The sequence below is a fragment of the Ochotona curzoniae genome, unplaced genomic scaffold, assembly GCF_017591425.1.
Source record: "Ochotona curzoniae isolate NIBS_2020 unplaced genomic scaffold, NIBS_Ocur_1.0 contig_1274, whole genome shotgun sequence".
NCBI lineage: Eukaryota > Metazoa > Chordata > Mammalia > Lagomorpha > Ochotonidae > Ochotona > Ochotona curzoniae.
Genome location: NW_024465023.1, coordinates 4,289,628 through 4,304,288, shown reverse-complemented (window position 1 = coordinate 4,304,288; position 14,661 = coordinate 4,289,628). Strand labels below are relative to the sequence as shown.

The 14,661-nt window shown below is 40.9% G+C and overlaps 1 protein-coding gene across 1 annotated transcript; it reads left to right on the top strand.

The window, feature by feature from the left end:
* Positions 1–8,214: 8,214 nt before the first annotated feature.
* LOC121171136 (germ cell-less protein-like 2) lies at positions 8,215–9,976 on the top strand. Its single transcript, XM_041002638.1, has one exon. It carries the CDS (start codon positions 8,215–8,217, stop codon positions 9,652–9,654), a length of 1,440 nt encoding a protein of 479 aa, XP_040858572.1. The 3' UTR covers positions 9,655–9,976.
* The last annotated feature ends 4,685 nt before the right edge of the window (positions 9,977–14,661 follow it).

Sequence of the window (14,661 nt, the reverse complement as noted above, 5' to 3'; positions counted from 1 at the left end):
GCTGTAAAAGGAAATGATGTTTATGAATACATATGCATCCAATATTGCAGCATACAAACACATAATATAGATAATAACATCTAAAAGGAAATGTAGACTTCAATACAAAATTATCCAGAACTTTAATGCCACAGTTGTAGAAACATACAGACATAATATAGAAAATCAACAATCAAGTCGCAGGTTAAACTTACACTAGACCAATTGGACATAACATGTATCAGAACTTCCAATGGAAAGGCTGTAAAATTATAATCTAAGCCTACAATGGCACGGTACGCTCAAAGGGCAGAGTGATGGACTTATAACTGTTCATGAAGGACTGTACTATTGTAATAACATAGGGGAAAAAAGTGGGATGAGGGAATTTGGAGAAGGGAAATCCCAGAGTCTATGGAACTGTATTATAAAATAATAAAATTTAAAATTTAAAAATATGCATGCAAACTAAACAAAATATTCCTATGAAATAAATGAATTACAAAAATCATAGAGAAAACATTACAGTCTGCTAACTTCAGTGAAAACAAAACGTATCAAAGACCAGGGGACGGAGTATAGCATTGTTAGTGGGCAAGTTTCTAGAAATCACTGTCTGCATTAAAGCAGGGAAGGAGCGCATTGTGAGGCATCAGAGTAGGCCGCCACTTATTCAATTCAGCACTACCACTTCTTTTTAAAATTGTTTTATGCATATAGGGGAGTTTTATGTATTTCATACGTAGAGTTTTAGAGCATCACGAAGCTTCCAACTCTAACCTGCACTTTCTTCTTTATTCCCTCCCTCCCTCCTTCACCCTCTTATTTTCTTATTTTTTTTAGGTTTTATGATGACATAATTCCAATTTAATTTTACATAAGCTTAAATGAATAATTCAATCAATAAGTAGAGAAAAACCTGTTATGTAAGAACATCATAAAGGGCTATAAGAAATGGTTTAATTGGGCCTGGCACAATAGCCTAATAGCCTAAATCCATACAATAGCCTAAATCCACACCTTGCAACCGCCAGTGTCCCATGTGAGCACTTGTTCGTGTCCCAGCTGCTTCACTTCCATCCAGATCCCTGCTTGAGGCCTGGGAAAGCAATAGAGGATGGCCCAAGGGTTTGGGACCCTGATCCGCATGGGAGACCTGGAGGAAGCTCCTGGCTCCTGGCTTCGAATCAGCTCAGTTTGGCTGTTGTGGTCACTTGGGGAGTGAAGCAGCAGATGGAGGATCTTTCTCTCTGTCTTTCCTCTCTGTAAATCTGCCTTTCTGATTAAATTGTTTTTAAAAGAATCTTCAAAAAATAATCTAATCACAAAATGACAGTTTTTTTTTAACCATGTGCATGAGTTACCATAAATTAGATAAGTATCTTATTTGTCTTGGGAACTGACTTAGCTAAATGTAATGATCCCTAAGTGCATTCATTTAGATTTTTAGATTTCAAAGTCAAAATTCTATTTGAAGCCCGAGTAGTGTTCAATCCTGTATATACACTGCGTTTTTATTCAGTCATTAATTGATGGATGTCTGAGTTGTCATTCTTAATGACTGCGAGATGAGCTACCTTAAACATTGGATCACAGATAATTCTTTCATATGCCAGTTTCATTTTTAAAAATCTGATGCCTAGACATGGAATGATTGTATCTCATGATTGATCTCCATGCAGATCTGTGGGGAATCCCAACACTGTCTTCTATAATGACTGCATGAGTTTTACATTCCCACTAAGAGCGTGTTAGGATCATTTTTCTTGACATTCTCACCAATATTTATCATTTATTTTGGTTTTTGAGTGATAGCTTTTTGGAACTCCTCATAGACTGATATTAATATTAATATAAGCCCTTCATCAGACTTTGAACTTTCAAGTAATTTTCTCATTCTTGGTTGTTTGTTTCCTTTCCTTACTGAAGAATCTTTGCTTAATGTAGTCCCTTTTGTCTATTTTTGCCTTTACCCCTTGTGCTTCTCTGGTCTTACTCATGAATTCTTTGCCTATCTCAATGTTTTGAAGTATTTCCTTGTATTTTCCTTTAGTAATCTATTAGCTTCCAGTCTTAGACATAATCCCTGATTTATAATGAGTTAATGTTAGTATAGGTTGTAAGGAAGTCATCATTTTCTGTACTTGTGCATTCATACATCAAATCTTCCCAGGATAATTTTCTGAAGAGACTGTTCCTCCTCCAGGGAAATACATTAGCTCGTTTGGCAAAGATTCGTTAGCATATGTGTTTGGATTAATTTCTGAGGTTTCTATTCTTTTGGTACATATGTCAATTCTTGTACCAGGCTATTGTGATAATAACTGCGCTGTAATATGCCTGAAAATCCATTCTGATAACTTCCAGACTTACCTTTACTGTGATTTTGTTATAATAATCCAGTTTCTTGTTATTCCATAAAAAATGTAGGCAGTTTTTTTTTCAGATTCACCCAAGTCTTTGGTTTTTGATGGGATCACACAGAATCTGTAAATTGGTTTGAATTCTGTGGACATTTTGCAGACACCAATTATTTCAAACTATTAATGCTGAAGAATTTTTCATTTTTCTTACTTTTATTTTTTTCCTTGATGTTTGACAATTCTCCTTACAGAAAGCAGTTTTTCACATCCTTGATTAAATCTTTCCCTGTACATTTAAACGTGTTGTAACTACTGTTAACTGGAGTGAAATTACAAATTCTTTCACAGCTATGCCGCTATTCTGTATACAAGGCAATTGGGTTTTGTGTGCTCACTTTACAGTCTATAACTTTGTCTCTTTTGGCTACAGTCATCTCTAAGTGAGCCACTTGCTTTCCCTGTTGTAGAGGAGCATGCTATCTGCAAGCGATGCTCATCTGACAGCCTTCTTTCTCCCTCACGTTCTTTGTATTTATTTCTCCTTGTATACTGGCTTTGGCTAAAACGTGTAGAACTGCATTACGTACTCATGATGATAACATCCTCATCTGTTTTAGGATCTTAGCAGAATTGTTAAACAGATTTCAAAATTAGAGATCAAAAGTATTTTCGTATGTTCACTAATATATTTTTTAAATATTTTTGCTTTAACAAAGGATCAAATTAACATTGTATTCGATTTTATGTCATTGTATCTTTCATATTAATCTTAAATTTTTAGAAAATATTGCAAAGTTTTATCACACATAAATCTTACATGATTTATTTTTTATCTTGATTTACATTTTGAGAATTTTTTAAACTAATAATTTTGTAAATAACATACTGAATTTTAATATTAGTAACTTTTAAGCAGATCTGAATTGTTCTTACAGATGCACAAATTATGAAAACATTTGTTAACAAACTCAAATACAGAATGTACGCGGCTAAGAGTATTTCTGTTTACCTTTAGAAACATTTACTTTATTTAAGCCAAAACCTTGGACTTTGCCAAAACCCATGCTAAAAGATCTAGAACGATACATCTGATTCCATGCCCACTGATTTCAGAGGCAGAGCAATCTGTCAAACCAACTTGCACAACAAGTTCGGCAAGTTGGAACTCATTTTTCAGGCAGTGATTTAAATGCTCTACCTCCTAAACTCACTTCCCACTCCCACCACAGCCCACCTTGCATAGGAGTGTAGTAACAAAAAGAGAATTAAAAAGTTTAGAATGTGCTTTCAGAATACTGCAGCCACAAGAAGAGGATGTGGATGAACCGTTTGGACATGGGTTTATGGAAGCTACAAGGAGAGATCAGCTGGTAGAAAACCCAGCATTTACGCTTTCAGCCTATGTACCTGAGATGCCTTGACCCTTGCCAAGTGGGGTTTTTTTCACCTGCTTTCAATTAGTGCAAGAGTCCTGGTGGGACATAACGATGCGGGAATCGGGTGGGGTAATGAGGGGCCAGTGGAAGCTGGGGTGCCGAAGGAGACACAAGGGGGTCCTGGGGCCAGGGTCTAGGGGCCCAGTGTTGTTTACTTTTTAATGTTTTGTTTTTATTGTTGTTTTTCTTAAACAATTTGGTTGCAGTTACAGGGAGTCTAGGCCTCACTACCCACAGAGTCTGGGGGACATGCATTTTGGAGCCATTTAGGAGGTTTCAGGACAAGATTTAACCATCAGTCAATATATGGGAAATAATCTGGCTGGGCAAGAGGGTCAAGTGTGGCTACCTTTTTCTGAACATGATTGATGAGAGTCATGAGACCTTGCCAATGGCAAGTCAACCCCAGTGTTGGCCATTCTGATTTCCCCAAATTGCAGAGAGATTTAGGAGTGCTCTCGACTCCATAGTCTCCATTAAATCTTTGTTGTTGTTTTGAAATTTTAACATACTTTGAAGGTGAATACAAGGTGGAGACTTACTCTGTCACATATTTAAGCTCTGATGTGAAGACTAGAAATGGGATAAAACAGCAACGGGAACATCACAATGACATAGAGATAACATCACAAGGACATAGAGATAATAAATAACAGAGACTAAACCAGTAAGTTTGGGAAAAGTCAAGGGAAGCTTTCATATCCAAATGTGGTACCACTTGCCAGTAGGGGGGTCAGAAGACCCTCATTCAACCAAGGAAGAAGGGTCAAGGGCCCTCTCAACTAAACCAGTGTCCCCTGTCCCAAGGCCCTCACACTGAGGCAGAGAGGAGTCTGTGTCAGTGCCTTTTCAGGCCCCTAAATGCCCAGTGACTAGTCAAGCAAAAATTGGTTAGTGCAGTAGTTGAACTGGGACTCTCTGCTCACTGGTGCACAACACAAGGTCCTGGAATGTCTCAGTGGGCCCACCTGTGATCAGATCACCAAATCCAGAGAGCAACAACATGCGAACCCTCCAAGGGTGGGCTCATGACCTTGCTGATGCCTCCAGATGATGCACCCAAGTGAGCTGATACAGAGGAGCACCATGCACTGATAAAGACCTGAAAGTCCTTTATTGGTGCAGGTGCAGAGTGGGTTTAATGCCCAAAGATCTCTAAACCCCCAACTACAGAGCAGCAGGGTTTATAAAGGCAAAATCCACAGATGGGTGGGTTCAGGACACAGAGCTAAAAGGCCTTCCTTAGAACTAAAAAAAAAGAAAAAAGACTGGGAAACTTTGGTTGCTGAACCTTGTAAAACTCATTTTTCTGCTAGTCATGCTTGAGTAGCCTATCAGCGGTTTGAATGTTCTTTTCAAGTGGGATGTTTTTCTTGGCTGGGCTGCAGTCTCATGAGTGTGGGGGTATATTGCCTAAGGGGGAGTCCAGCTCAATATGGAGTCCTTTATATCAGGCCTTTTATTTTATGTATGTATGTACAAACACACACACATATGTAGTTAGGTTCAGATGCAATTGGAAGTGAGGGAAGCTTTTAGTTTAGGTAAAGTGTTTCATTAGGAGAGAGTCTGCCAGAATGCACCCTGTTTGGAGACAACGCAGGACCACTTTCACATGTCTGGGTGCCCACGGGAGGGAACTGGGTGCCTGCGGGAGGGAAATGGCTGCCCAGGGCATACAGCACTGGCCTTTTATACATCTTAGGTATGGCGGGGGTGGGGTGGGAGAAGGCAGCAACTCCTCAGTTTGCACATGTGAGTGACCTGGAGCAGGGACCTGTGGAGCAGGGCACTCATCATGGGGGGCTGAGGCAAGCTTTGGGGGATGGTTCCTGTAGGGCATTCCAGACATTCCTGCGAAGAAAAGACTTGGTTGATCCATTATGGACACACTCTCACTCTGCCTCAGGCCAACAACCTGCTCTGATCAACCTAATACGCACATATATGTGTATATGAACATATATGTTTTGCAAAATTGACGTTTTGCGACTTGATTGCTGTTTACAACTTGGTCTATGCTATGGAACAGTGGTTTTTCTATTGACTTCTTGTGGAAGTCTGTATTTATTGTAGGGTGAAGCTTCTGATTAAAATAAATGGAAAGTATGTTATAAAATTGCAAGAAAAATCAGAAACAAACAGGAAGCATGGGAATGAAGGAGGGAAAGAGTGGAGTGGGCAGTATCCATCTGTTCTTAAACAGTGCATGTGAGATACATGAAATCTGTCTTTGAATATAAATTTAGAAGGTAATTTAAATTTCAATTTAGTCTAAACTAAATGGAACTGCCACACTCACACTCTGGATAAACACACATAGGGCATGATGAACTCATTTTATGGAAGAGATCCGTCAGCTCCATCATGTGTATAGCAGCATTACTGATTCACTAATTTACAAAGTTTAGTTTTGCTTGAAAGGCAGAGTTGCAGGGGAAGAAGCAGACACAAAGAGGGTCTTCCATCTGCTGGTTCACTCCACAAATGGCTCCAATGGCCAAAGTTTGTCCAAAGCCAAGAGCCGGGAGAGTCCTTCAAGTCTCCCACACAGGTGCAGAGGCCCAAGGATTTGAGTCATCTCCCACTGTCTTCCCAGTTCATTAGCAGGGAACTGGATTAAAAGTGGATCCGCTGGGACTCGAGCAAGTGCCCATATGGAATGCTGGAGCCACAGGTGGAAGGTTAGCCTGACACCAGGACACGAGCCCTTTTAGCAATATTGGTTTAGAGTATCCATTAGAAACAACAAAGATGATCATCATGAAATGAGTAAAGAAAGTATTCTATAAATACACATGGCTTTTAATTCAATTATAAGTGTGAATTAAATCCTGTCATTTGCAGAAAAGTAGATAGAACTGGAGGACATCATATAGAGAAAATGAAAAAAATATATACCATATGTTCTACCATATATCTAGGAGATAAAACTAAAAAACAAAAAAATTGCACATAGAATTTTGATTTCTACAGGTTAAAAGGGGAGAGAGAATTGAGATTGGAAGAACTTGGGGGAAGTACGGTTGTTTTCTTTGAATTGTACCTATGGAATGCATGTAATCTATTCTATTTATATTAATACTTTTCGGGTTTCCCCATAAAAAATATGAGAAGCTCATTACAGTTCATTCGCTGTGATAAATATATGTTATTATTGGGGAAATGAGTTGTGGGGTGTATTGGAACTTTTAATATTGTCTAACAATTCTTTGCAAATTTGAAGTTAATGATGAAAATATTTATACATACAAATCAACGAGTATTTGGGCAAAATATATGTTTATCACTTCCACAAATATCTAAGGAACTCCCACCAGACACTTGCTGGAATTCCAAGATAATGAAATTTTAATTAAATCATTCAGCAAAAAAATTCTAGAAATTCGTTTTTCTTTGTTCTGCATGTTACTTTGAGAGTTTGGAGTTGGGAAGCATCGCACGACCTTGTGAGATTGTCAAAACCTTGCACTAGACAAGAAAAAGCAAGCTTCACACAAACTGCATTTAAGCAGGATCCCAAACATGCAGCCATCCCTCCCTGGGCTTTGTTCTGACACTGTGCGTAAGGCCAACATCTATGCATGACCCGCGGTCGATGGTGGATGCCGCATTCAGTATTATCTCGATATGCATGTGTCTTTTTCTGATGGTGTGTGTGATGCATGTGTTTTCTGTGATATTCTATTACTTCAAGATATGATCATTTCCAGGCACAATGCAATTTATTTTTTATATAAAATTTTGTGAAGGACATACCACTTGATATCCAGCTCCCTGCTTGTGGACTGGGAGAACAGTTGAGGACAGCCCAAAGCCTTGGGACCCTGCACCTGCATGGAAGACCCGGAAGAGGTTGGGATCCTGGCTTTGGATCGGCTCAGCTCTGGCTGTTGCAGCCACTTGCGGACTGTATCAGTGGACCGAAGATCTTCCTTTCTGTCTCTCCTCCTCTCTGTATATCTGACTTTGCAATGTAAATAAATAAATCTTGGGTTTTTTTAATAGTGGCATAATAATGTGATACTGTTTTCACATTTTGCATCTCTAAGAGCTCTTGGTAACGGATTAGATTCCGTACCCGTGACAGCTCATCCTTGCCAGTACCAGAATGCGGATGTGCACATTCCTTACCAGAGACCTAAAAGTCAGTGAGTAGGTCATTTCCCTTTAAGAAACGTAATTTGGAGGGAAATCCTGAAGGTTCCACGTGGCGGGAAAAGCAAGGGGCTCAGGGCACAGTGGGCAGTGGGCGGGGGTGCAGGGCAGGAGGGGCGAGGACACCAGGAACAACGTGGCCTTCCTCTGTGACGTTCGGCATTGCGTCAACGCGTCCAAAGAGTCTTGGGCCGAGGCAGTGGTGGCAGGCCACAGCGATGCTAGCGCCAGGAGTTCCCTGCGTGAATTCCTTCTGAGGGTGCCGGGAGCCCTGACCTATGGGACACTTGGGCAGTCGGCTTTTGCCATGGAGGGAAACAGAAACGGCAAATCCGGAACGGCACGATGAAGAGGCAGGCCCCAGCCAGGCGTCGGGCAGTCGGAAGCGCGCACAGAGCCCTGGCGTCTTCAGCCCCAGCTACGGGAAAAGAATGAAGGTCATATCCAAGTACGCTTACCATACTTTGTTTCTGAATGGGGAAGGCAGTGATATTAAAGTCCAGGCTCTGGGCAAAGTATGGTGCTTACACAAAACGTTCTTATGCCAGTCGGCTTATTTCGCTGGTATAATCGGAGGTCTTTCAGAAGACTCACACGATGGTATTATTGATTTGGAGATTTCTGACGACAACGTGGACGTGCACTCTTTGCACTTTGTGCTGGGCTCATTATACAGGCATGACGAGGTCTCCGTGGAGCCCCTTGACGTTCCAAGGGTTTTGGCAGCTGCAAAGCTGCTTCAGGTAGAGGATTCAATTCAGCAGTGTGCTAAGACAATGAGGGAAACGATTAATGTGAAAACTGTGTGTGGTTACTATGTGGCAGCTGAAAGGTACGGGCTAGATCTTGTGAAGAGTTGCTGCTTTGAATGGCTTCTTCACAATTTAATGGTACACCCAAGTGTGGAGCTCTACAAGGAAATCGATCTCGAGCTCATGAATTTGCTCATCTCTTCCTCGAATTTATTAGTAATGCAAAAGGAAATGGATGTATACACCACGCTGAAAGAATGGATGTTCCTTCGCTTCAACCTAGCTTGGAAAGGCTCAATGAGACAACTTTTAGTTAGTGCTAACATCTGGCTTTCCAGACACACGAAACAAGCGGGGAACATCACCTTTCTCGAAACAAATGAAGGCATGATATTTCAACCGGTGTTTAAGTCGTTGAGATTTCAGCATATCATCTGTGACCTGACTGCCACAGCAGTTATTGAGCAGGATAACGTGATACCTCCGGAGTGGTTATCATGTGTTTACAAACAGCAGTGGCTCACCCTGCTGCGGGCACAGCAATGCACAGCCATTTGGCCTCGGTGCATTAATGCAACAGAACTTGAACGATACAGCATGAGGTGTGGTAAAAGGATCATCAAGGCTGGAAGGTTCTCTTGGAAGTGGTCAGGTTACACCTTTGGCCTCCCGTTACACGTCATCTTTAGCAGTCACTACATACTTTTCAAGCAAAATACATTCGGTCAGAAATGTGAAGGTCCCGCCTGTACACAGTTTCTACGAAATATTGTGTGCCGGTTAACCTTGGTGTGTTTCGACTCTTGTGGGAAAATATGCTTCAGCAAGACGACTGGTTATAAAATCCTGACCTTTAAAAACGATGAAGAGCAAGTGATAATGAGGCTGGATGGTGTAGTTCTGAACTTCCCGTTATATATATTCTGCAACTTCCTGTTTCTGCCGCTGGAAAATACGGGCAACTGATCTCATCAGGTTGAATATACCAACATGCTGATGTGAAATGCTTATTTAATAATTTCATTTAATGGCAGAAATGGGAACACAATGCAAAGAACTGGTAACCTCACAACTATCTACTGTTCATGTGTTGGTGTGAAGACAAACTTTAATTGCAAGAAAATATCTGTCAAGCTGGACAGTGAATGAGGCTGGCAATTTGTTTTCATTTACCATCAACAGCAAGTTCTAAATTGAAATGGGACTGTACCTCTTAGGAGCTGAAAGTAAATTGCTAGATGAGTTCTACGAAAACTGACATTGAGACAAAATAAAGTTCTCTTCCTTGCAGAAACTGTGGTGTGAATGTGGTTTGGATTGTGACAATGTAACATGAGGGGCACGAGTCATCAAGTAAAACCCGAGGTTAACTATTCCGCTATAGACTTCACAACGCACGGCATTAAATATTCAAATCATGTCAGATTTGTAGATTATATACTATATGATTTAGTGGATTTTTAGTTTACTTCATGGTCTGTCTTCTCTGACATTTAGAATTTATTTTACTGTTTCTTTGCATGTGTTTGTGTACATATATATGTGGTTTTTTGTGGGTTTTGTTGTTGTTGTTTTGCAAATGGGACATGGATCAGAAGCAAAACATCTGGGACTCATACTGGTACTTTGATAAATTGGCCCCATTAGTCCAAGGATTTATTTTCTTTGTTAGAAAGGAGGAGAGCTTTAGAGATAGAGACAGAGAGAGAAAAAGAGACATATTTCTGAAGCTTCCTTTCCCAGCTTTCTAGTGAAATTAGTGCACTTATCATTTGACATCGCCTAATGATTGTGGTTAACATCTGCTGACAATAGAGGTCAATTCATGCAGAAAACAGAGAAAATGAAACATTAACTGGAGTGAACCATAACGAAGTGAATCGGCACCATTTGAAGGGTCAGCTACTCAAGTTAGTGAATTTTACCTAATTAGTCACAGGATTACTGATGTCTTAAGTTTGTGAGAAATTCTATGTGGAACAACAATCCAGTAAGTTCTGGAAAGTACGGAGTGTGAGCATCGTATTCTTCTATTGCTGCTGTCAACTCTTACTTCTCGGTGACACTGAGTAGGACACCTCAGAAAGATGGGGTAGCCATATCATTTGAACCATTGGGCATGTTTGCAGGGAATATCAAAGGTTATTAGAATGCCATAGTCAAAACTGTTTTATTCAGAGGATTTTTTTTTCATATTTCAACTCCTCATCTTTAAAATTTCTAAGATTTTAAAATTTGGAGTTCAGGATTGGTTAAAATTTTAAAACAGTAGAGCCCGGCGCAGTTGCCTGGTGACTAAAGCCCTCAACTTACAATGTGCTAGGATGTCATATGGGCACTGGTTCATATTCCAGCTGTTCCACTTCCCATCCGGCTCCCTGCTTGAGGCCTGGGAAAGCAGTAGAGGACGGCCCAAAGCCTTGGACCCTGCACCCATGCGGGAGACCTGGAAGAGGCACCTGGCTCCTGGTTTCAGACCAGCTGATTAAACAGTTGTCCCTGGGTTTTACAAAAACAAAGTCACAATCTCAGAGCTGTAAGATGCAGTGTTGTCTTTACTTAGGCCTCAAGTCAAGTGTAGGTTATGCTGGAGATTGTGAAGTGCCAGTCCCCATTCTAAAGAAGAAGAGTGAATGCAGGGCTCTCCATGTCACAACAGTTAATGTAAGTTACTCCAGGGGTTGCAGCACCAACAGCCACAGGCCCAGAGCTGCGTGACATACAAGGGAGCACTCTGTTTCACAAGGTCAGGAAGGGCAATATTGGGACAGTCTGCTGTTCAGTAGATCTTACTCCATGGTCACCCAGAACTTCACTAAGAATTAGTGATTCCGTTGGTATGGTTCTCTTTATTGCTTGCCACTAGCACTGTGCCCTGAGAGACTAACAATGGATTCTTCCTTGCTCTCATGAGCATGGAGGGGGTTTCTCTTTACCCTGTGAAGTGCCGTGGCTCAGACGCAGAGGACGTGTGGCACTGATAAGGCTGCTTGATATCCCCCAAGACACAATTGTGTTTAGCAGCAGGTGTACCCCATCAGTTCATGTCTGGGACTTTGGCGGTGCAGGAGGGCAATGTGGGTGGATGTTTCAAAGCAGTCACTCAGATCCTGGTAACCATTCCATTCTGGATTTAAAAGCAGTGAGTACTGTAAAAATTGTAGTGTGTGCTTAGGATTGTCAGTGTTCAAAGATCATGGGTTCCTGGACTGTCTCCTTCATGTTTCCCAGCAGCATGAGAGCCAGGATAAGATCTGTGGTATACTTTTCCCTCCCTCTCTGCCTTCTTTTAGAGGCTCCATGCTAGAGTTACCAATAATTCTTTTTTTTAAGATTTATTTTTATTTTATTGCCAAGCCAGATATACAGAGAGGAGGAGAGACAGAGAGGAAGATCTTCCGTCCGATGATTCACTTCCCAGGTGACCACAACAGTCAGAGCTGAACCGATCCAGTGCCAGGAGCCAGGAGCCTCTTCCGGGTCTCCCACACGGGTGCAGGGTTCCAAGGCTCTGGGCCGTCCTCAGCTGCTTTCCCAGGCCATAAGTAGGGAGTTGGATGGGAGGTGGGGCCACCAGGATCAGAAGCGGCACCCATATGGGATCCCAGCCCGTTGAAGGCAAGGACTTTAGCCACTAGCTCACCACGCTGGGCCCTCCCCATAGCTCTTTACTGAAGTTTTCCTAATGCCAATCTCCCAAAAATTGGGTCCTTCTTCTCTTCTGGCTTTTCATTGTGGCAGAGGCCTCTGAATTCAACTGTATTGGCTCTTCTTTACATTAATGAGAATAACTTTTAAAGCAAGAATTATTCTATACCAATGAGAATGCTTTATATATTTGAACTGTATAAATAAATGATAAAGGAATCATATTCTATCTAACACAGCCCAAAGAAGCTCACAAGTACACTAAACTGACAATGTATTTCACGTGTAAGGGAATGACTCAAGAAAATGTTTAGGGGTCAGATGCTTGTGCCAATGTTTAAGGCACCACTTGGTGTGTCTTCGTGTTATAACAGAGTGCCTGGAAGTAGATAGAATCGGAACCTGGGTTTTCTCCCAATTCCAGCTTTTTCTTAATACACACCCTGAAGAGGTAGCAGGTGTTAACTTCAGCAATTTGTTCTGTTCCCTTCATGTAGAGACCCAGACGGAGACCCAGCGCTGACTCTCGCAAGTATTTAAGGAGTCCTCCAGCTGCTCTGAGATCTCTGTGTATATGTATCTCTGCCTTTTAAATATTAAAAAAAGGAAATTTTTAAACATATTTTACCGTGTGTCTCTGTTGGGATATATTGTGAAGTGAGAAGTATTCTAAAAAAAAATAAGCAAAAATATTGTTACACATTGTAGCTATGTAAGTCAAATGTATTTTACATACACAAAAATTGATACACTTTATACCATCAATTTTAAATGAGATATGAATATGACATTGCTTATTTAAAATATATTTAAAACTTCTACGCAATAAAAAAGGAAAAAAATGAATGACAACAACATCATATTCTGGATGTTGTAGTTAAAGTATTTTCAGCAAACTAAGCCAATTTCTTTGGATTACTGATTGATTTTGTTCGTATGCTATGGGAACTAAAAATTGCATTTGAATCAGATTGTACTAGGCTGCTGAAAGACCAAGGCTCAGGGCCGTGCTGCGTGGCCTTGGATGTGAAGGCATTGGATTTCCCAGGGAGGGGAGTTTGGAGATATGTGTGTGTGTGTGTGTGTGTGTGTGTGTGTGTGTGTGTGTGTGTGTGTGGTGGGGGGTGGGGAATCTTGAGGGAGTAGTTTATAGGTGAGGAATGCCTTCTGAAGGACTACCATGGACCAGGCCACTGCAATCAGAGATAAAGATCCTGGAATGACATCAACTGGCTGACCACAGCCCCGGGTATTGATGTGGGTTGACTGCTGGCAGCAGCCCTCTCCCAGTTTCCCCTCTGCCTCCCTGATATAGGAGGGAAAACTGGAAGTATTTGTTCCACCCACTTTCTCCCATGACTCGACTTTCCCCATCCTAATTAGTGGTCTACATGGGCATATGCCCTTCTCAACTATGCAAACAATAAGAAAAGACTCATGCTAGGAATCAATGAAATACTCTACCAGGCACGCGATCAGGTAAAAGGCCACAGAGGTAGTCTTACAGCTTTTAATAAAGTTTAATGTAATTTTAAAACAAAAAAGAGTGCCTTGTTTGTGAGTGATTGGAAGAACATACACCCATAGTCTATAGCATTACCCAAATTCAAGAGAAAAAGTAAAATGGAATATATATATATTGTTTGGTGGTGGGTTTTTTATTTTTGTTTTTGTGAAAAAATTGATTTAGCTTTAATTTTTAAAATAGATTTGTTTTTAAAATTAGAGAGAGAAAGAGAGGCCTATGAACTGTTAATTTCTCTAGTGAGTCACTCCACAGTACCAGACCAACACCAGGAGCCGCAAGTTCCATCCGGTCTCTCACATGAGTAGTAGGGACCCTGAATTTTGCAGCATCTTCTGCTCAGGTCATTATAGGGAGCTGGATGGGATATGGAGCAGCCAGGACATGGACACGTGCGTATATGGGCTGATGACTTTGCAGGTGTAGCTTTTTGCACTATACAATGCTACCCCAGCTTTAATTTTTGACAGAATACTAACAGTTATTATATGGAAGGACTTACAAGATTAGAAAATCACTGTTGCACATTCTGCCCAACTTAGTAATGAATTCGGGAAAGGATCAGCAATAGAGGTCATTGAAGTACGAAGTCAACCTAGAGCAAATCACTAAAGTGAGATGATCTGCTCAAAGTAAATAACCCTTCTTCATCATGGATTAATGAAGAAATCAGCTGAAACAATGATCACACCAAACGTCAAGAACTAAGCAGCAATAATGATAATACCAATGGCACTAAAGACCTGGGCATTAATACTAATAACAGATGCCAATTGATATTTCAACATGAACTGCACAAT

Coding starts and splice junctions, on each gene's coding strand:
- LOC121171136 (XM_041002638.1), top strand. CDS start 8,215: ATGGGACACTTGGGCAGTCGGCTTTTGCCATGGAGGGAAACAGAAACG.